Source organism: Manacus vitellinus, unplaced genomic scaffold (assembly GCF_001715985.3).
Source record: "Manacus vitellinus isolate BGI_N305 unplaced genomic scaffold, ASM171598v3 scaffold_0_pilon, whole genome shotgun sequence".
NCBI classification, from domain to species: Eukaryota; Metazoa; Chordata; class Aves; order Passeriformes; family Pipridae; genus Manacus; species Manacus vitellinus.
In genome coordinates, this window is record NW_021938789.1 from 39,902,300 (window position 1) to 39,924,605 (window position 22,306).

General features: G+C 42.1%; 2 protein-coding genes across 3 annotated transcripts; one reads left to right on the forward strand and one right to left on the reverse strand.

Annotated features, from left to right (window-relative positions):
• Positions 1 to 384: 384 nt before the first annotated feature.
• LEPROTL1 (leptin receptor overlapping transcript like 1) lies at positions 385 to 5,499 on the reverse strand. The gene is made up of 4 exons (XM_018071959.2): positions 5,434 to 5,499; positions 5,086 to 5,161; positions 3,484 to 3,670; positions 385 to 2,877 (listed from the first exon to the last, which is right to left on the reverse strand). Exons 1-4 carry the CDS (start codon positions 5,447 to 5,449, stop codon positions 2,761 to 2,763), a joined length of 396 nt encoding a protein of 131 aa, XP_017927448.1. The 5' UTR covers positions 5,450 to 5,499; the 3' UTR covers positions 385 to 2,760.
• A 240-nt stretch (positions 5,500 to 5,739) lies between these two features.
• On the forward strand, positions 5,740 to 16,120 carry SARAF (store-operated calcium entry associated regulatory factor). Of its 2 annotated transcripts, none has more exons than XM_029961944.1 (6): positions 5,740 to 5,833; positions 6,476 to 6,651; positions 7,900 to 8,290; positions 11,054 to 11,162; positions 12,919 to 13,040; positions 13,546 to 16,120. In XM_029961944.1, exons 1-6 carry the CDS (start codon positions 5,755 to 5,757, stop codon positions 13,569 to 13,571), a joined length of 903 nt encoding a protein of 300 aa, XP_029817804.1. In that variant the 5' UTR covers positions 5,740 to 5,754; the 3' UTR covers positions 13,572 to 16,120. The 2 variants fall into 2 exon arrangements, with proteins under 2 accessions (XP_029817804.1, XP_029817805.1); XM_029961945.1 differs by having other exon boundaries at positions 12,922 to 13,040.
• The last annotated feature ends 6,186 nt before the right edge of the window (positions 16,121 to 22,306 follow it).

The window sequence follows — 22,306 nt, forward strand, 5'->3', positions numbered from 1 at the left end:
TAAAGACTGACATCACTTTTCAAATTTCAGAAATGCCACATATCATTACAAATATCACAAGGGATGGGGTTTTTTTAAATAAAAATTGTAAAGTTATAAATACATCAGAGAGTAAGGGTGGCCATTACTTTGTATAATTCCAGCAACATATCAGGATTTGGCCTTCAAACACAAACTTGAGATAAAACTCCAGGTGTGAGATACAACCAGCAAAGCCAGCTCAGTGCAACTAGTACAGCACTGGACACTCGAGCCTCTCTTTATAGAGCAGCCCCAGGTAAATGACACGAATACTCACTCTGAAGGACTAGTGAGCAATCTGGTGTCATCTCTGCCACAGGAATGACAATCACATTAAAGAAATGAAAAAGAAAAACCAATTCATACGTTAAACAAAATACTCCTTTTATTAGAGTATTTTTGATTAAACATACAGAACTCAAGATCGCCATTTAAAATTTTTATCGCTCAAAGTTTTTCCCTCTAGAAGGATGGCAATGCTATCTCAGTGCATATTATATGGAAGGATTATACCTCTCAAGTGTCTAGCTCACAAATCAGAGCAATACTGCCTGTACTTGGTGTGCAAGCAAAGAAGGTAGTGCTGTAATGCAATTAACAAACAAAAAAATGCACCACCAATACATACACAGTCAGCTCCGTGGCCAGTGATCCAGAAGGTAGCATCATAAGGAGAAGCAGGCTTCAGGAGTGAAGGAGAAAACAGTTCCTGACCATGAAAAAGGAGTTGGTAACAGATTCAGATTGGTACATGTCCTAAACATTCCTCCTTTGCAAGGACTGCAAAGGACTGCAACTTTCGCCACTGGTTTGGAAGATTTTCTGCCTCCATTGCAGTGGCACAGAGGGGATGAAAGAAGGGATGAAACACGTGACCCTACAGCCCTCTTGCAGCTCCAAATGCCACCATCGCAGGCAGTCTGGTGAACCCCTTACTTATGGCTGAAACACCCTCTGCTATGCACTGGCTTCTGCACTAGAGCCTTGGCACCTACTTGTTCCTCTACCAGCACTGACAAAATTGAGCTCTTGTTTTACCCACAAGACATTAACAAAGCAGAACACATAGGCAGTGACACCCCTGCTGTCCCCACCTGCCGGTTTCAGTTCCTTGAGCACATCATGCAAGTCGCTACCGTTACTATCAAACCTTGCAGACATTCATATACAAATATGAATATATACATATATTCAAGCTTTATACTTTGCATCTGCACACAAATTCTACAGCCAAAACCTGCAGTTCTGTGCCTTTTCACACTGTTAAGCAAAACCTAAGCAACTGTCAGCTTTTAATTACGCATGGTTAAGATTCTTAGACTTTTTTTAAAGAATTGAAAAATACCATTTAGAAGTATGTTTGGTCAAGTTCATCACTGCATGTGGTACAGTCAAACCTGGTTATGTGGTACTCATCAACTGTGTTGTGATGGAATGTCTAATGGCAGATTTCTTCAAATGAAAAATCCAGACAATTGAGAGGTATGCATAAAACTTGTCTTAAATATCTGAAGCTACATGTGCGATCTTACAGAACACAAGCTACAGTTACAGACATAACATTAAATCCTATCAACCAATAGTGCATAAGAACTTAAAAAGAGTCAAGTGAAATCAGTTCAGCCAGTGACTTCCAAAAAAGTCACTCAACCACATTGTGAGGGGAAAAAAAAAAAGCGGGGGGGGAATCATTCTTAGGCAGGTTTAACACAAAGTTTTAATCTACATTTTAAAAGCTGTTTTATTATATATATATATACTATGTATAAAATAAATTAAAAAGGGGGAGGAGGAAATAGCTTTGTATATGCTTCAAATTAACATAGACCAGTAGTTCCATAAATGAACATTTTACCATCTTTGTGGTAAAAACTTGACATAAAAGTTCAAAACCATACAATACTTATAAATAGAAAGAGTTCAAAAGATACTTTTTTTAAAAAATGGAATTTAAACATCATTTTTCCTTCCCGTACAATACACTTTAGTTATGTATGTCAGCATCAATACATTTACAGAGCATTTGAATGTCACATCCACAGAATCAATAACAAAGCAGGTAAGAGGGCTAGCAGTGTTAAAATTTAGGACTTTTCTCCCAAATAACTCTACCTGCTCCTCAGCCTTGTCCTGAAATGAAGGCTATCAACATTCATCACCCGGTATGAGGTATGGGCAGAAGAAAATCTGCAACCGGTACTTTCCAACCCGCCTTGCCTCTAAAAATATAGCTACAATATAGCAACAATCTGTTGATTTGGAAATTGACAGTGGTGGTGGACAATCTCTTACCTCCAATCAGCTTGTGTATAATTTAATCCTGGTATTTAAAAAAAATTAAAACTGAAACATAGTACTAATGCTTAGCTTAAATAAAAAAAACAACCAAAAAACCAACCAAAAACCCCAACTTTAAATCTTCTTTGAAACCATGTTTAAATGTTCTTGTTCCTGATTTAAAGCTTCACATAAAACACCAGACAGAAGAATGACAATTTTAAACCAAGAGAGCATCTAAAAACATACCATAGGTAAAAATGAAATCAATAATCTCTTCACTTCATAAAAACATATAAACCCTGTCAGTAACAGTAGTACACTCAGAACGAACAACGTGAAAAGGAGCATCTAGAATACTCAAGAGGCTTGCTACGCTACTTCTCTTTATTGCCCATTCTCTCATTTGTATGGATGGCCACTGCATGACAAGATGCCTGTGATAGTTCTCTTATCTTCCTTTCACCACTGCTGCCAGCTGAAGTCGTCATTGCTGCCAAAGACCAAGAAAAATCCTAGGATTGTGGCAAAGATGACTGTATTCCCTGTAAGAACAAGTGCGCACGCGCCCCAGTAAATCTGTGAACAAGGGGAATTTAGTTAGACACATTTGGAACTGAATACTGACAAGACAAAAGGCAACATCTTGCTGTCCCATTCTAGACAAAGTTCAGTAACGTGCCCATGATGCAATAAGGTTATATCGTTATTTGTGGTTACACCGAGATGGCTGGGTTTACCTAAAATTACTTGATCAATTCACAGCCAGCCAAGCAGCACAAGTTTTTTCTATCCATACTCAAAGTGTTGGCTAGCAGGCACAGCTGTTTTGGTGTATAAAGTAGGGCTAGGTTACAGCATCAAACACATCTACGGCCCAGTTATATTGCCAACCACTCTGTAAGACTTTTTTAAACAGACATTTATTTAAGGTCTTCAAAACACCAGCAGATATGCCAGCAACAAAAAAGGAGGTGGATGTTTTCCAGGGAGAGTGAGGGTGTGAGGCACTCAGACTGACCGTCTGAGCTGTATTATTCTGTTTCCACTGCAAACATTTAAGTGTGCAATTATAAGAGTTGTTTAGCGCACAAGAGCTTTATCTTCAGTAAAAAACCCCAAACATCAAGAATAAAGTTTTCTAGAAAAAAAAACCAAACAATCATAGGTTGAAATATTACTAACCAGTGCTGCTCTTGCAAACACTATTGGTAGCCCAAATGCTGATACCACAATGCCTGTTGTAAGGAATATTGCTAGCTCCTTGCAGGCATTACTTGTAGCATCTGTGTCATCTACTAATCTTCTTGCTATGCAGTACGGGATAGGAGACAGGATGTAAAAAAACAGAACAAACAGTGGCCAGTACTGGCTGAAAAAGAAAGGAGAAGAAAAATTTAAGTTAACTCGATTGTCTTCCTGTCCTTCCTAAAATCAACACAAGGTATTTTCCCCATCCAGCATCCACATTCAGGAAAGACAGACACAAACCCAGAGAAGGCAAATCCTTTGCTTTGGAACAAGCTGACATTAATCCAGCAGACCATGTTTGTGAGCGGCTTCGGCTGACCTCAGTGGCAGCAGAGCTCACTAACAGGATATTCATAAAGCAACATTTCACTGTGCAAGCCTAAATCCAATGCCACCTCACAAGATGAGCTTAACTCCAAAGTTTATCCTGTCAGCTGTGCTTAAGAATTGCAGAGATACCTTTGCAGAGCCCTTACATCATTTTGGCCATAGGCTTTCAGTGCACACATGTGGGACAGAGCATCATTCTCAGACAATACTCAGCCACCATGGGGAACCAAGACATTTTTTTCCACTTTTTTTTAAAATCTGAATGCAACCAGCAGACACCTACAAAAACTACACCATTGTTTTGGCATCACTCTTTTTTTTGCTTGCAGCTCACCAGACTAGACTTCTCAGGCACACAAATGCAGGTGCACATTGTTTCAATAAAACTTTATTGCATTGTTTGAAGGGCAACTGCACAGTCATCTCCTTCCCAAGGGTTTGTGTCACCAGCACTGGTTTTATATATGTCATGGTCATATATGTAGAGAACTGCAATTCACAACCAATAACAGGTTATTTACTGAATGTTATTTAACATTCAGTAAGTCAATTTAAAAGATTTTCTGTAGAGTCAGCATTCACTTGCAAAGGTATAACTACTTGCACTTTTGGTCTGCTACTTTGTATCTCCTGAGAACTAAAGGATAGGAATGGACATTCCCAAAGTACAGGTAGCAGCTGCAATCACTCCAGATGCTACATCACCTGCCTGGGACACAGCAAAAGGTCCACCTGACAGTCACTGAGAGCCCAGCTACTACTATGCAGCCAGAGAAAATGCAGATGCTTCCCTGGATAACACACACTTGCTGCCTACCTCAGGAGTTCCTGTTTGTTTGTCAGCCATAGACAATAGCTGGGACATGCCAGGGCAGTGTACCCTTTAACAACAGTCTGCAGTCAGGCCTGGTAGCTTAACTTTTGTTGTCACCAGTTCTAAGGTGAATTAAACCCCGGATGGTCTTTTTTCCCCACCCCAATCTTTCGAAGCAAAAAAACAAAGGCAAACCCCAAGACCCCTCCTACACAGAGAGGACTTCTCAGTCCACAACTGCCTTGGCATGCAGGGGGGTTGGACTAGATGATCTCCAGAAGTCCCTTCCAACCCTAACGCTTCTGTGATTCTGAAATGACGAAACCCAAACCACTGTGGGGTTAGTGACACACAAAACAAGACACAAAGAACACGAAGCGAGTGCACGTTACTTGTATTGGGGAAGGGCACATCCGAGCATCAGGAACATCAGTCCGACCGCTCCGCCGAAGGACAGGCTGATCAAGGCTGCAACGAGAACACAAGCGGACCACAGATGAAGGGCGCGACACGCCGTACAAAACCGAGCGCGACCCGCAAACCAACGCGGGCTCAGCGCAGCGCCGCCCGCCCGGCACAGGGGACACGGGAGGGGGGAGAAATTGTTCTTAAACACAAACTCAAGCAAACAAATAAAATTAAATGAAAAAACACACGGGCCCAAGGGGGGCTCCCGCGGCGGCCTCCGGCCGCCCACCCGCCCCTGCCCGCGAGGCCGCCCCGCTGCCCCCCGCGCGCACCTTTGATCCCGGCCATGGCGCCGCCTGTCCCGCAGCCGCGCGGCCAAATCGGAGGGCGCGCGCGCCGGGAACCGGAAACTGCCGCACGGAACCGGAAGCCGCGGCGGGCAAGGTGGAGCGCCCTGCCCGCGTGACGCCCGCGCCGAAAAGTCGCGAGACTGCGGCCCCGCCCTATAAGGGAAGCGCGGGAAGCGCGGGAAGCGCCGCGCCCTCGCCGCCTATTGGCCCCACGGACTTCTGGGGGCGTGGCACAGAGAGAAGCTCCCCCTCTTCCGCTGTGTTCCCCCGCCGGGGCGGACGGTGACGTAGTTTAGCGCTGTCATGGCGGCCGCCACCGCTCACCTCCTGCTGCTCCTGCTCTGCGCCGCCGCCGGCCCCGCGCTGGGCTGGGACCGCCCGGGTGAGACCCACAGGGGTAAACGGGGCTCAGCGCGGCCCCTGTCGCCTCTCCTGGCGCCGCCGCTGCTCCCTACGGGCCCGGCGCTGCGCAGCTATGGCCGGGCTGGCGGCGGCGGCACGGGTTGTGCCTGGGCCCGCGCCAGGACGGCGTTTGGGTTGGGGTGCCCTTTAAGGCGGCTTGTGCCGCAGCAGTCATCCCGCTGTGCGGTCGGGGCTGCTCGTATGCCTAAGAGGAGTAGCCCATAGCTGCCTCGGAAGGAAACGAGGGAAATGCCGTGTTTCCCTCTGCGCGTCTGGTGCTTCCTGAGGCTTTGTCTTCCGTAGAGAAGCAAGGCACTGCTTCGGTCTCTGTATGGCCAGTCGTGTCCTGAGAGGAGGCCCTTGTGGCCAGGGGAAACGAACCTGGACAAGTGCTGACAAGCATTAGGAAGAATTTCTTCACGTGATTACACATTGGAATGAGCTGCCCAGGGAGGTGGTGGAGTCACTGTCCTTGGAGGTGTTTAAAGAAAAACTGCATGTGGCACTTAGTGCTGTGGTCGAGTTGACGTGGTGTTCAGCCATGGGCTGGACTCGGTGATCTCAGAGGTCTTTTCCAGCCCAATTAATGCCATGGTTCTGACGTTTGTGCTCCCCGTTTCAGGGAAGGTTCTGCTGAGGGACATACAGGCGCTCACTCTCCACAGAGGGCAGTACACGACGTCCCGGCGGACACCTGCGGTCCCGCAGCTGCAGTGCACGGGAGGCACTGCGGGGTGTTCCCGTGTCCCTGAGGTGGTTCAGTGTTACAACAAAGGTTGGGATGGCTATGATGTACAGGTAACTGTTTAAAACTTGTTAAACATTTAATGAAATCATCTTCCCCTACACTCGGTAATTTCTGAAGAAGAAAAGAACTAGGGTGTCAGTTCAGTTTGCTTTTTGTTAGATGGCCTTTGATGACTAAAACTTAATCTAAATACTTCTTGGCTTGCTTTTTCCGGAACTACTGTATGTATATGTTTGAAATATCCTTGAGGGTGCTGATGTAAAAACACAGCAAAGCGAACCTTCATTGGTTTTAAATAAATAGTTCTTGAGTTTATAAAATCAAACTCTGGCAAACCTCAGAGGATGCTCTTGGAATTGATATTGCTGTGTGGATTTCCATTTTTTATTAGAGTGGAAAGGGATTATAAATAGTTGCTTCACTTCAGCTCTACCTTTTAAACACTAAGTTTTGGGCTTGCATGACTTCTTCTTGCACCTTAGGATGTGAGTGCTTGTCAGGAAGTAGTCGTGGCTCTGCTTTTTGTTAGCTGTTACCTAAGCTCCTGTCAGTAGATAACCAGGAATCAAGGCTGAAGGTGAGTGTTAAAACTGACACAGTACTGTAAAAGAACAGTCAAATTTGAATTGACAGTTGATACTGCTGTCCTGAATTATTAATTTAGAAATTACTACTTTTTTATTTCCTCTCCAAAATATGTGTCACTTGCAGTTAGAGATGGTAAGTTCAGGCACCTCAAGGAAACATGAGGCTGAAGAATCCACATATATTCAACTGCAGAGTCTGCAGTAGGATTTTAAGTGTTGGATTTGAATGCCTAATGATGTCTGTCCCAGTTTCTTTTGGTTTCTGCATGGACACAAACTGAATTGGGTTCACTGGATTTCAGGATCACATGTTGTGTTTTTGTAGCTGCCATCAAGTTTACACAGGACAGGCATTTATTAAGTAACTGTTGCACAGGGTATAGCATGTTTTTAGAAGTATTGCTTTATCTAAAGAAGAAATATTTAAAAACCTGTCCAGTGAAGAAAAACAAAATCTTCCAGAGTCGTAACTCTTCAGTGTTCTGAAAGATCAGAATTTTTTTTCAAGTTGTAGGATTTAAAAATCATCTTTAGTTAACATCAAATTCCTACTCCTTTTCAAAATAAGTGCTCAGAAATTTCATACCCTGTGGCCCCTTAGATAGTTTGTTAGCAATCACAGCTTTATTTCAGAGCATATTTGGGGAAGCAGACAGGTATTTTAATCTCTGGAGCAGAAGATTTTACTTTGTATTGTGTTTATTTTTCCAGTGGCAGTGCAAAGCAGACTTGGACAAAGCCTACCGCTTTGGACACATAGAAGTGAGCTGTGAAGGCTACGATTACCCGGATGATCCTTACATCTTGAGAGGCTCCTGTAGTTTGCTGTTCAGGCTAGAGCTGACTGAGGAAGGTGAAAGGAAGGTGAAGACCTCTGGAAGCTTTGGTTCTAGCTATTATCAGTCAAGGCATGATTCTTCTGATTCTGGTTCTGGAGCGATTGTTGTAATAGTTCTTCTTGCTCTTGCTTTTGGAGTATACAAGTTCTTCCTCAGCAATCAGCAGCCTCAGCAGAGTCCCGGTGACAGTGATGGATTCGCGAGGCCGTTCTGGCAGAGTCAGCAGGCACCTCCTCCTCCTGGCTTTAAGTCCAGCTTCACAGGTAGGGCCCTGACCTGTTCTCTGTACTCAAAAGAGCAAGCAGGGTTATACTGTTTTATCTGCAGTAGGAGCAGGTGGGACCAACTTAAAACCAGAGCATTGGCAGTTGACTCTGCTGATTTGGCTGCAGAGCCTGCAACCAGCTTTGTGTTCTGTTCTTTGTTCAAAAGAGAAAATAAGAACTTGGTTTTTCACAGGCTTTCAGGGCAGCTATGCTGCAAGCTGCCCTTTGAACCTTTGAAAATCCATCTCCCCATGCTCTGCAAGTGTTCTTTTCATACCCTGTGAAATAGGAGGATTATGACAGGGAGAATAATTTTCATAGGTAATCTGGAAGAGAGAATGGTTTTATGCAGCCAGAAGCAAACCCATTCCAAAGAGGTGCTTTGAAACCTTACAGAAGGATCTTTCAGCACTGATTTCATTCACAAAGCAGTTAATGGAGTTGAGTATCATATACCAGTCCTCTGTTTAACAGGTGCTTCAGTGTAGTTCCAGCAGCTGAAAGATTTGGTTCCCAGAACAGAGAACAGTGCCTGTGAACTGGCATTAGAGGTACCTCATCTCAATCTCACGTGGGGCCTTTCATCTGAAGTTGTAAGCAATAGATAAGCAATGACAAGGGTGCTGCTAGGAAAGGGTGCACTTTTTCTTCTCCCAGAAAGCTGATGACTTCTTTCACTTAATAAATGATCTTCCTTAGGCAGTCACAGTGTCTGAGGAACATAAACTTTGCTCATCTGGTGTCTGACCAACTGATTTAACCCTCTGCACGTGCAAGCTGCTCACAGCATTGAAACTTAAATTATATTCTCACAAGTTACATAATCTTTTTTTTTTTTGGTGAGATAGAGAAGGGGTTTTAGCAAGAAAATATATAGCAAGGATTAAGTTTACTTAGAGGTTTGCATTTTAGTAATGCGTATTAATGGTTTCTTCAAGTTTTGCTCAAGCAGCTTGGCCAACAGAGGGTGCAGTGTAACTCTTTGGGATACCCTTGTGCAGGGCGTGCCCAGCAGAAACATTCAGATGTACCTGCAGCAGAAAATTAAAGGGATTCTGCTTCCATATTACTGTTGGCTTTGCAAATTGGTTTCCATGTAGTTATTTCAAGCTGTCTTTCTATGCTGCATGTGCATCAGTGACCCTGTGTGGGCACTTGCCATTGGCACTACTGTGGTAGTCAGTAGAGCCCTGGTCATAAGACAGGACTCTGTCATACTGGACACAGGCAAAACAGTGAAGAGTTACTTTCGGTTTTTTCTGTCCTGTTCCTTGTTGATTAATTGCACCAATTGTTACACTATTTCATTGCATTTAATGTCTGCCTTATATTCTGGCAGCAGAGCAAAAGCACATCTCTGAGTGTGTATGTCCATGTGTTCCCAGGAAGGTATTAATCTTTGGAAATCCGGACAGCAATGGAAAGCAATGTTTGTGTATTGCTGTTAATATTTAGTTTGCCTCATTTTAAATCCTGTTAACATGCAGAGCGTGTCCTGTGAAACTAGTTTAGCCAACCTATCTTAATAAAATTCTGCTTTCTCTCTGTTTGTGGTTTGACATGATTCTTCATGTTTACTCTAGATATTTCAGCAAAAAATGACTCAGTTTTCTGAGTCAATGTTCAGTCACGGTGCTTTTGAACAAATGAGTTGGTTCATCTCTGATTAACATTGTTTTTACAGTAAAGGAAGTAGTTTTTTTTTTTTGGTTCAAATCAGCATAACTGATATATCACAGTGAGAGTTTATCTTTCTCCCCACGCATTCAAAATGAAATTCAACATCAAATCCAATGCAGACTGAAAACTGATTGTTTCATACCAGTTTGAAGACAAACCAGACCTTCTATAACTTTTACTTCCATTATCTCTGGTCCACTTGTTCAGGTGGGCGTGTTTCAGGGAGCCTCTAATGTTATCTTCCTTGCTTTTTATACTTCCTTATGTGTTAAGCCTGTGGTTGAGCTTATTCTTGCATTTGTGTTTTTCTCTAGACCAGAAAATTATTCTACTTTGGGGTTGTCTCTTCTGTTTTTATTTCTAAATGGAAGACATTCAGTTCTGACTCAGAACCTCATGTTATGCAGGTCACATGTAAAAAATCTGTGACTCTCCTTCCCCCACAACCTACTTGATATGCTTGCAGTTTCATCAAGGTATTTGTCAAGCTTGGTGACTCATGCATAATAAAAACTTTGCAATGTGATTGCAGTTAACATGCCTTTTGATAACAAATCCCAGACTAGGATTAGCAGGAACAATACAAGTAATGTTAGCCATCACACTGAGCCACTGTGACTCAAATGGTGCAGCTGTGCTGAGTGAGATTAGAAGCTGTACGTCTTTGTGGTTTACTCACTTTGTAGTCTTACCTATTTGATTTCTGCTCCTGTGTCTGCCTCTGGCCTGCTATGTGACCTTCAGATTATTCTTTCTTCCTTTCCTTTTCTATTTTTAGTCTTAATTGTCTGTTTATAGATCAGCAGGCAGGGACTTTCCATGTTTTGTGAATGTCAGGGCTGTGAGATGGGGTGGAAGTAGATTTTTAGCATAAAACTCCTCAAAGCAGTGTTCGTTTATGTGTTTTTCCCTGCTTTCTGAAATGTGAGGCCTCTCAAGTTAAGCTTGATCAAGAATCTACTGGAATTAGGAAGAGCTTTTCTAATTTTCCATTATCTTTAACAGGAGAGAATCTTGTTGCAACAGCTGGTCTAAGGATTAGGCTACTAACTGATGTTTCCTATTTTTGTTTTGTTTAAGATGACAATAGCTTTGGAACTCATTCCCATCATGGAGCCCATTCAGGACCAGGATTTTGGACTGGATTAGGAGCAGGAGGCTTGCTAGGCTACTTGGCAGGCAGTCACAGGTAAAACATGCATCTATCAGATTTTAAGTATTTAAGCTTTCAGGGGGTATGCCATATGCTGTGTTGACATTGTTTCTAAGCTTTCAGGCCTGTGTCATTAAAGCTATAAAATCCTAACACTAGAAGAAGTTTGAGGAGTTATGTCTAGCCGCAGCATCAGAGACATTATAAGCACATTTCTGGGGAAGAACTGGGAGGACTGAGGTACTTCATTCTGCTTTTAATTACCCTGACCTGGCATAATGGCCTGCAAATTTAAATTGAGCTTTTAAACAATCTACCTGCAGACTGCCTTAAAACACAGATAGTTTTATGCCTAATATGACTATCTGTAGATAGGTCTCTTCTATCAGTGTCATCTCTCCTGAAGTCAGTCTGTATGGCAGCTGCTCTTATGTGATACTCAGTGTGATTAGATTAAACAGCCTTTAATCTTCAGTCTCCCAATGGCCCATGTGTGGAAATCCAAGAGGTATGGTTTTCCAGAGGACTTGTAGGTCTTATGTAAGTCGCATTTTGAAAAAACATAACATAAACAGCATTCAAAAGCAGTTTTGTGCTGGAGTAACCATCTGCTGGTCATATTTGCTTGACACTTTCAGGCATTTAAAATGCATTGGTTTCAGTGTAGGAGTTTGGTGCCATTTTAGGCTTTACTGGAGAAAATATGTGACTCCTCCAGGGAATCTTTAGAGCCCAAGCAGTTTTCTCTTTTTATCGAATAACTGCATGTGTATTGAGTCTATTCCTGTAGGAATGTGGCAATGTAACAGATTAAATATAACCATATACCTTTTTTTATATTGAAAGTTTGAAAGTAAAATAATATGGACAGGAGTGTGTTAAAGCATCTTGATTGTAAAGTTGTTGAGATTCTTTTTGTTGTTATTTTTTGTAATAACAGAAGCCTTATATTAACTCTGCTAGCAATTCTCAAAAGGTAAAATGTGTTAAAGGTCTTATTGTCTTAGTATTTCTTAAATTGAAATACATGATCCTTGTGCTTAAGCATTGTATTTACGTAGTATCTACAAACAGGTTAGTTAATTGATTTCCACCCCCCCTCATTTCCATAGCCACATCTTATTGTTCAGGATTAGAGACCTAACTGAATAAGTCCAGATACATGAACAAGCTTCCTAACTTGGCTTCTATTCTTTTAAAACAGTCTTTGGTCCACTATTATTTAATTTGATTTTTTTTTTTAAATTATGTGCCTCAAAATGCTGGTGCCAGAAAGTGTGAGACAGCTCTTTGTCCATTTCAGCAGCAGGAAATCCCATATCCATGGAAGCAAATAAATTAAATCAATGAGTCAAAGATCGTGATATGTTAGAGTTAATGATACAACCTTTTCAAAATAGTTAACAGAAGGATGTTTTCCCTTGGCTGACATGGCTGGGATGTAGGTGTTGCCAAAATGCATTTAAGCTTCTGATGTCGAATATCTTTTCTTGTCTGATAGAATCTAAGGTCAGAATTTCAGAGGGAAAACTTTCCTCATTTGCAATTGATAGAATTGCTTATTTTAAAGAATGAGGTTTAATTTCCTTTTGGAAGTCTACAGGTGATATTATAACAACACTGGATAGCCTTGTTCTCAACATGTAAATACGTTCAATAGGGGGATTTCCAGATTTGAAACAACTGCCTGTTTACAGTTTTCCTCAGAGCTGCAGTTGTCTTGTTTGGAATGGTATCTTCTTAATTTTTCATAACGTCACTAATGAATCTTTTTTTCTACTCTGTCTCACAGCAGAGCACAGCCACGTTCCCCATATTACAGTATGTGGACAGATCCCACAGCTGCACCTCCTATGAATGAGCACTCAAGCAATTCCACACAAGGTAGCAGTTCAGGAACAAGAACTGCTTCTGGTAAGGCAAAACACCTTTGCATCTCCTGAAGCTCAAGAGACTTTGACCTATCAAAAATATGCAGACATTAGTTGAGATTCAGCAAACATTCTTTGTTTTATTTTATCAGTTGGTGTAGGTGGGCATGTAACCATGTCCTTTATTTCGGTTTCCTGTGGAAGTAGGGCAGGATTGTGGGGCATGTAACTCCCCACAGGTGTATGGTGGGCATGGTACCACCAGTATTGGGTTTGTCTTCAGTGGCAAGGTGCATTACTTTAAGGGTTTCCCTTCTGGTGCACATTATACATTCCCTTCTCTAGCAAGCATGAACAAGCATGTTCTTTGTAGAATACAGGTTGTCTAATCTGCAAGAATAGTTTTCAGGCCAGTCAGCCCACAGTTGGTTGCTGTTCTACTTCATGTGAATATGTGTACCTTGTCTCCCTTGCCACCTTTAGCCCTTTTAGAACTAGAGAGTTCAGTGGAAAGGCTGTAGTGGAGCTGACATTTTTTTTCTTTGCAGGCTTTGGGGGCACAAAACGAAGATGAAATCCTTGACGTTATTACATCGGAGTCATTGAACTGAATCTTCCTGTGCACTTGTATTTATTTTATTAATAGTAAGTTTCAGAAGGGAATGTGAAGTATGAAAGACTAGGCAAAAAGATCCTTTCTTTCTTTGTGGAAATGTGGACTCTCACTGCTGTGTAGGATACCACAAGTGCTGGAACATCCACTGTTTCAAATCAGCAGCTTCTCATACAGAATAAATTCATCCAAGTTAAGAAAAATGATGTTACAGTGACTATATATCTGAGGGATTATGGCAATGATAGCCTTACCAGAGTTTTTAACAAGTAGCTTGCTATTCATGTTTTGGGCTTAATTTCATTTGATCTAGAATTTCTGACGTATTTTTTTTCACCTCTTTCTTGGTAGTCCAGCATCCACCTGATACCTTAGGAGTGCTGCTCTTTGAAGCTACTTTTGTTCGTCATTGTAGAATTCATGTGAACTTTACTGTAAGTGCAGTCAGCTACTCAGATAAGTGTTGCAGTTTTTCCTCAGTGGAAAAGAGTAAAACTGTATATAGAGAGACTAACATTAATATGTTTGTAGCTGTGATGTGTGACTGTTGGAGCTAAAATTTGCAGATTTGAGGATGCTCCATGTTTTAGAGCTTATCCAAGGTGACTGTGCAAACCTGGGGGATTTTGCGTATAAATTAGGGAGGAAGTAAATAAGTAACCTGAAAAGAGACAAGATGGTTTTTCTCTAATTTGAACGTTTTTCTGGAAGACTGAGATAATTTAAATTCAGGTGATAGCAGACATTTTGCCAGCATTGAGGCCACAGGCTTTGCTTTTAATGGTGGATGTTGGCAGTGCTGTGAAAACTTCTGATGTGAATGATCTGTCCTGCTCGATGACCGGTCTGTGACACAGTAAACTAAAGGTGCTTATTGCAAAGAGAAGGGAGCATTCTTAATCCAGAGCTGGTAGAATCTCTAGAGCACAGCAGGCCTTGATACTAAGCAAAAAAGAAAATTGAATGTCTAACAGGATGGAAACTTTACCCAGTATACTTTTTCAAAACAAAGTGCTGTTAAAGAGTGGGAAGCAGAAAAGCTTTATTCTGTGATGATATTTTGGGGGTTCTGAGAAGTATCATACAGTTCTTGTGTGATTGACACTGCCCTGGGAGAAGCATTGCTGAAAAGAAAGCAGAGAAATTTCTCAGGATTGTGGGAAGAGGGCAAGAGTGAAAAATGGGCTGCTTGACCCCCAGGTCTTCTGAACTCATCCTAATAGAGTGTAGAAGTGTGGTGTGCACAGGTTTTGTATGCTGGCAGCAGCAGGAGGAGCATAGCTTTCAGCCTTGTGAAAGTAAAGTGTCTGGGAATTGATATAAACTATTACAGTGAAAGCAAAGCACTGCTTTGCTGATACAAGTTGCACCTCCACAAGGAGATATAGCAGGTCTGGTTAGTTTCTAAGAAAGTGACTTCAGCATAACTAATCTGAAAGCAGCTATGAGTACAGAAAAAATTGGCTCATATGATTATGCCCAAGTTCAATGTCTGGCTTACTCAAACAAAAGAAAACCAAAGAAGAAAACAAAACCAAAATAAACAAGCAAACAAAACCATCAAAAAACACAGAAGTCTGTATGAAGTCAACAGAAGCTATGAAAAAGTGCTTGCACTGAAAATGTTATTTTGAAAATATCAAATGAAAATTGATAACTTGAGGGTAAAATGGTGGTTTGCTTCTCAGAGCTGCCTGAGGGTTGGGGAAAAATAACTGCATTAACAATCTGCATTATGAACCTAAAAACAAAAAGGGAATACCTTACTGATGGCCTGTTAGAAAGTTCTACTTTTTATGAAAAGTAGTATATGGTAAGTCTCTTACCTTTTTGACAAAGTGTAGCAAAATAATGTATTTTAATTGTGGAGTTTTTACTTATTTCTAAGTGTATTCAGGTTGAAACTTGTCACAGTCAATATTCTCTTTGCCAACTAATTACCTAACAATGAAACTGGATTTTTGCTAACTTGGTAATTTGAAGCTGAAGTTAGCTCTCAAATTACAACGTGCTATGAAATGTTTTAGACAATTTTTTTTGTATGTATTTATGTATTTATAGTTTCTGCATGAAATGTGATTTGATACATGAACCTGATGAATACTGAATACAGTTTCCAAATCTGTAGGATATTTTTGCCCCTCCCTTTGATAATGAAATAAGTGAATAAGGAGTACTTTTGTCTTTTAAGCATTATCTTGAGGCTTGCAGGGATGGCGTGTTCTGTTTTTTCAGAGTTGTCTGTCTCCGTCCACTTCCCAGGTGGTGTAATATCATCCTTTACCCCCAGACCCAGAGTGGGTAAGCTGTATGTTGTTTCAATAAAATAAAACAATTCTGGGAATAGAGTTATTATACTGATTAGATTTTCAATAACAAAATACTGAACACTGTAAGGAATTAAATGCTTTCTTGTAAATCATGGTTTTGGATCTGAGTCTGCAGAAAAGCTCTGCTGTGTCGTCAAGTTCCTGGTTTTAGAAGGTGATGAACCGAACCTTTCAAAAGAATTTCTGATCATTGCTGTGCCTGGTTGTGTATGTAGCAGAACTCTACACTGGTGTAGCCTAAGCTGACATCAACTGCTTACACAGAGAATTTGTCACTGCTGGATAGAGCCCTGGTCTACAGATAAAGGCAGTTCAACGTCTTGGCTGTTGTAAAGTAGGGTTAAACTGAGGCCTGCAAATTCTGTTACCAGTGTTTCCTTGGTCAAACATAAGGGATGTTGCTGATGCTCCTGAATGAAAAGAACTTGTGGAAGGCAGCTTAGAGTTCATACTTGTGAGAGGCCTTGAGCTTCCTTCCTGAGCATCAGATCTGGAAGGTCCTAGTCTGTCTTCTGCTCCTAGGCAGGGTTTTGGCAGCATCTTCACAGCAACTTCATAGTTGCAAGGCATATGTAAATGCTTAAACTGTAAAATGCTGTTGTAGATAATTGCAATTCTATTTGGCATCTGGGACTAGTACTTCTCATACTCTGACAAGGCTTATATCCTCACACAAAGCTAAAACTCATTACAGGAACGAAACTCCTGGTTTTACAGCTGACTTCCCCTGAAGCATGTGATGAAAGAAAAAAAAGATGCACAGAGATAAGCTTTTCTCTATGCTGTTCTGTCTTGTGACTCAGCTCCCAGGTCAGATCTTGGCTAGTTCTGCAGACTGTTGCTACACACCTCGCTTTTTTCCTAGGTGCCGTGTGTGTGTTAGACTTACCAGCAAGGCGAGATGGTAGGTGGTTGTTTTTAAAAGTAAAATTCTTCCACGATCATCACTTTATATCACTAAGTTCCAAAAGGGGAATCAAGCCAAGCACTAAGAGTTGTTGCAGAGAGAAATTGCTGGAATAAAGTAGCAAGTGATGCCTGCCTGCATAAGCAGTATTTGCACATAAGACTGTTGTCCACTTAGCACCTATTACAAGTGCTGTATTTTTATCTCCTTAGTAAATTAGTATTAGTTCTTAGTATTTTCAGAGTGCCCTATCAACCAGTGATTGCGGTACAGAAATAGCCCAGTTGCCTATGAACTAAAGTATATGAGCAAAACCACAAAAATGCTAAAAAATCTCGCAGCAATGGAATCTGTACCAACGGACAATGCTGTTGTGTCTAATGAAACATAATGTCAGGTTCTCCTTCAATACCTATTGGGGCAGTTCAAGGTTGAGTGCTGCATGGGAGAGGCTCTTTATCACTCAGCATATTTTGCTGAAACCTTCCTCTGCAGCCAGTTCTCTTGCTTTCCTAATATTGAATGTAAACGCGGTAGTCTTCACTTTCTGACGCCTCTGTTTCTATTCCGGCTGTGATTTACCAGTGCTAATGAAAATAATCAGCTGACTACCTTTATGTGGCCTGTATGTCTTACCTCCCACTGTCTTCCATCCTGTAGTTCCCTCTGTTCCTGGTGAGTGTCAATGTTTCTTTTACCAAGAAAGCGACGAGCATTTGCAAAAAGTGCACTGAGCTGGGAATGGATGGAGTAGATGGAGTGGAAGTCAAGCAAGCAAACTGCCAGGCTGCGAACTGACCTGTGTGGGCAGTATGTCTGTGGAAAAAGTTTTTTTTAGCCTTCTGTCAGAGAAGCATTTTTGTCCAGGGTACAGTATTGGCAACTGGCAATTGGAGCAGATTAAGGGCTGGTGAACTGGCAGCAAGGAGAAGACCAGAAAACATCTTCTGCATCCTACCTTAGGAATGACTTAAGAATATGACTAGGAAGCTGGCCTAGGATGTGCTAGCTCAGCCACTCCACAGGCATGCCACTGCAAATCCTGTAGGTAGATGTATGTTTAAAGATATCAGATCCTTCTGAAAATGCCACAATGCTAGTGCCAAGCACAAGGAAGGGGACTTGGCCCTGCGTCCATGTTTCTTTCCTGCTGCAGTTTGATTTGGAATGAACAGAGAAGGCCAGAAATGGAAAGAGCAGCAAGCAACCATGATGAAGGGTAGCAAGTTTACACCTGCACCAGCCAAAGCCAGGCTTGCAGGGGAAGCCTGTGTCCCATTATGTCCTGCTTGTTCACTCTTCTGACATGACAGCAGGAAATACTAGGCAGCTCTAATAGCTGTTGTACTAGGATTATTTTACCAGGCTTAGAAGGTTATCCTGCATATCTAAAGAAATCCTACGAACAATTAATTACTGGTAATTTGTATTGACACCTTTTGCTCTGAGGACCATCTAAGGCATACCAGAATTCAGATTTCAAACTAGCCACTGCCAGTTTTAGTGGAGATGAATCATGTCTACTTAACCAAGTTCTCTGAGTTATGGTACAAGGAACTTTAGCTCATTTACTGCATTTGCCTTGACTTCCCTGGCACCAAGATTCTTGTGCAGTCTTTGCTCTGCAACTGTATATGGATGTCATTGTGCAGGATCCTCTGAGATTTAGCCTTGAGATCATAGCCCTGACATCATTGCCTGTTAGCCTTCCTCTCTGTGTCTCCTGTGTCCTTGTAATTAGTGTGTGGGGATGTGTTTATTGAGGCAGCCCTGGAACTACCATCAATCCAAAATACCTTTTGCTGGTGCTTCTGCAGAATAATGGTAGTTACTCATCTTCCAGTCAACTCCTGTGGTCATTTTCCTGTCATTTAGCAGCTGTAAATGCATCACATCTGCTTTAATGGACGAAAACAATTATGGTTGGGGGAAAAAGAAAAGAAAAAAAAGGTATAATGAATGTAGATAAAATGCTGAGTTGGAACAATTTTGCAGAGATGACCTTCATGCTGGGATTACTTTATCAACATTCTTTCTCCAGGAGCTGGAGGAATACTTTATTGATGTGGATTTAAATAATTCCATCAGTGCTTTCTGCACCACTTGGGCAAGAATGAGAGACTTAGAACTGTAACAGGTTTGGTGCTCAACAAAGTCTGGCCTGTTCAGGGGTCTTTGTAGTTTGATACACAGTTTGCAAAGAATTGGTAGCAGTAACAGGGGAAGTTAGATCACTGCAGAAATTCATGTGCTTGCAGCATAGACAGAAACACTGATCTGTGCTGTTTCTGAAACCGAGGTAAAAATCAAGCTCCAGTCAGGCCGAAACAACTCAGAAAGTTTTACTTGTCTTAGCCTTGGGTCAGGAAGATCCTATTCAGCACAAATTGTCATCTGCTGCTGACACCTACTGTCAGAAGTGAATTGCTCTTTCCCTTAGGAAGGCAAACCGTGTGTCCACATCCTGACTATTAGAAAACGAGCCAGGCCCCCTGGGTCATAGTGCAGTGTGATTCTGTCTTGGCAGGCTCGGGTGGTTAATTCTACATGCTCTCCTCCATAACAGGTGGAAGGATTTATTTCCTTTTTAACAAGGAGTTGGGGACTAGGCTGTAACTAAGTGAATGTGTATAGAGCTGAAGCAGTGCAAACATTAGTGATGGGAGGAAGACCACACTTGATTCAGGTAATCCAGTTTTACTCAAGATACTAATACATTCCCTTTAGCTCAGGTGATGTAGCTGCTAAAGAAAAGTTAGTGTTTGGGCAGATACTGACTTTTACATTGCAAAGCTGCTTTGGATATAGCTGAGAAACAGAACTCTGTAGCAGCTGAGAGAGAAACCCAGCACAAACCATCTCCGACGGGATTCAGCCATAGCAGAGTAGGGAGCAAAGAGTCGCAGACAGGAACCAGATAGTGTTTCTAGCCTGAACGTGCTACCGAGGCATCTGTTCCTCTCCAGTCTTTGTTTGCTTAAGCACCTGAGAGGCCTCATGGAGCAATGAGTGCTACCACTTAGCCTCAGCTTGGCAGACCTCCAAGCCAAGAGGCTGTGGGTGAGGGAAGATTGTATTTGATGACCTTTGGACAGCATGTCAGGAGAGGCGCGGGAAGACAGCTGAGCTATAGGAATGTTTTATGCCCTGGAATGACAAATAAAGCAAGGGTATGGAACAGTCAGCAAAAGAGAGTTTTAAAAAGAGATGTAGAATGCTCTGATGGAGCCAGTCGGCACGTGGAAGGGTGTTCTTGTGCACTGTGGCTGCAGCACGCTGAAGGAGCTGCATCCCCTAGTCTGCATGTGGCTCATGAAGACCCTGTATTAATTCAGCTGCTGGGTCAGGCTGTCCTGACTGTTCTCTTGCTCACCTCCCAAATGCATGGCTTAACCATACATCTTCACAATCTTGCCAGGTCAGAGATAAGGTGCACCTCAAAACAGAGGCCTGATTTATGAAACTTCTTACTGCAGCGTGTTTTAAAGGCCAAAACTAAAGATGAGAAGGAAGCGATCGGGTGATTTTACATAAAAACAACACGACAGTGATTGAGCCATTGCATGACTTCTGGCTCAAAAATCCCTAGGACTTGAATTCCAGAAGCAGAAGGTTTTAATGGCCTCCATCAGAGTTGAGGTACTGGGGTAGGCAGAGCTGTCCTCCAAGGCAGTATGATAGCTCTTACATCATTATCTACGGGGATAAGGATCTACTTATCCTAGGCACAGCTTCTAGCACAGAAGGGTAACGCTGACTGAAAAACTCTTTGTCCAGTACAGTTTACTGAAATTCTGCAAACAGCGCAGCTCTAATTGCACTAAAGCATCTGTTGGTGTAGGGGGAAGAAAGTTTTTTGTGAAGAGAATATTTTGTGTTCCTGTCCCAATATATGTTCTTGGCAAAAAATTTAAATGTAGACCAAACTTCTGAATAAAGTTATCATAGTTGTCATCAGCATTTCTGTTAGACTGATGATTTCAATAGGCAGTTGTTCTTACTGCATTCAGACATCTTTGCACTTTGCAGACAAGACTGCTAAAGAGGTGTTATTTCTTAAAGTGCCAGACAAGGGCAGGTAACAAGACTTGTTTTCCAGGAAAGTTCATGTATGAAACATGGATGTTAAGAATTTCATGTTTTCTTGTCTCAGTAAGTGGCATGATTTCCAGCTGAAATCAGGAGAAAGGCACAGTCAACATAACATATCGGACAACCGACATTTTTACTGAGCACTGTAAATAAACAAAAAACCAATTATTAATTAATCATTTGTGTTTCAAGAGATGGAGCGCTGTGTTATATTACAGCATGTGCTATATTACAGTGTTCATATATCAACTAGATCTACAGAAGATAGATCTTAAGATCTCATAGATGTTAAATAAAATCTCAGTACACCTTTCCACCAGAGACAGGATGTCTACTTTTATAAGCCGTGTGAGAACTGTAGGGAGAATAAATAATTTTTATTAGCATGAAACAGAGCTTGCATTTTGCTTTTTCTTCACTATTTTTCTTCAATATGCTTTTCCAGCTCATTTTTCCTTAACAACTTACCGTGCTACTGAAGCTCACCGAGTTCAGATGACAACACCATCTGTCCCAGAGGCGGCCTCCGAGCAGGCTAGCTGGCAAGCGCAGAGTTAACAGGACTGGTGATTTTCCTATACTGCAGCAGTGCCTCTGCACCTCAGCTCAGACTGGCAGAGGAAGTGCATCATACTGGGCACAGTTTCGCCCTCAGTAAGACACAATCCCCTTCCTGCAGGTCCCCCAGACAAAAGACTGGAGGAGGGATTACCCTGCAGAGATGGGTGGGAGGTGGTTTTTCCAGTTCCTTTCTTACCTTGTGGGCAGAAGTTTGTTAGCTCAAGATGAGCTGCAGAGATACTCGAAAGAAAAGAATGAGAGAGGAGAGATAAGCCTGCGGAGTCAATGGTGAGGAGCTGTTAAGGACAGCTGTCAGTTTTGGGCTGTTTGGTTTGGTTTATTTGTTCGTTTGTTTTCAGGCTTCCCATTAGGAAAAAAATGGGGGCAATATAAAAGTCGCTTTGTCTGCCCAGAGCACTACGTTTTCCATATTTAAAGGAAACTTTAGGCCTCACTTAAACATGGGCATTAGCCAATGTTGTAGTGATGGTGTGGCTGCATCAGTGAAACCTCTCTTGAAACCGTGTTGCAACCCTATAACTTACCTGGGAACTGAGAAGCAAGTAACACCCTCGGGGGCCTTTGCCCACCTGGTAACTATGTGTCCTTCCTGGTGCAGCTTTTCCAGTGCGGAGAGGTACAGCATGGCGAAGAGTTGAGCTTTTGGAAAAGTCCGTACAACTCCAGAAGAGTGCACAGAGAGTGTGCTCCGGAAAATGCTCATAACACTTCACTGATTCTTAGGGATTATTTCAGGCTGGTGAAACGTTGTTTCTGTTGACTGAACAATTATTACTGGAGGTGAA

Bases quoted from the DNA above. Each gene is read 5' to 3' on its own strand.
- SARAF (XM_029961944.1), top strand. From the start codon at position 5,755: ATGGCGGCCGCCACCGCTCACCTCCTGCTGCTCCTGCTCTGCGCCGCC. The intron at 6,652-7,899 runs GTAACTGTTTAA...TTATTTTTCCAG, and splicing joins GGGATGGCTATGATGTACAG to TGGCAGTGCAAAGCAGACTT. The intron at 8,291-11,053 runs GTAGGGCCCTGA...GTTTTGTTTAAG, and splicing joins CTTTAAGTCCAGCTTCACAG to ATGACAATAGCTTTGGAACT.
- LEPROTL1 (XM_018071959.2), bottom strand. The intron at 3,671-5,085 runs GTAACGTGCACT...TTTCTTTTTCAG, and splicing joins TGTGCCCTTCCCCAATACAA to CCAGTACTGGCCACTGTTTG. The intron at 2,878-3,483 runs GTTAGTAATATT...CCTTGTTCACAG, and splicing joins TGTTTGCAAGAGCAGCACTG to ATTTACTGGGGCGCGTGCGC.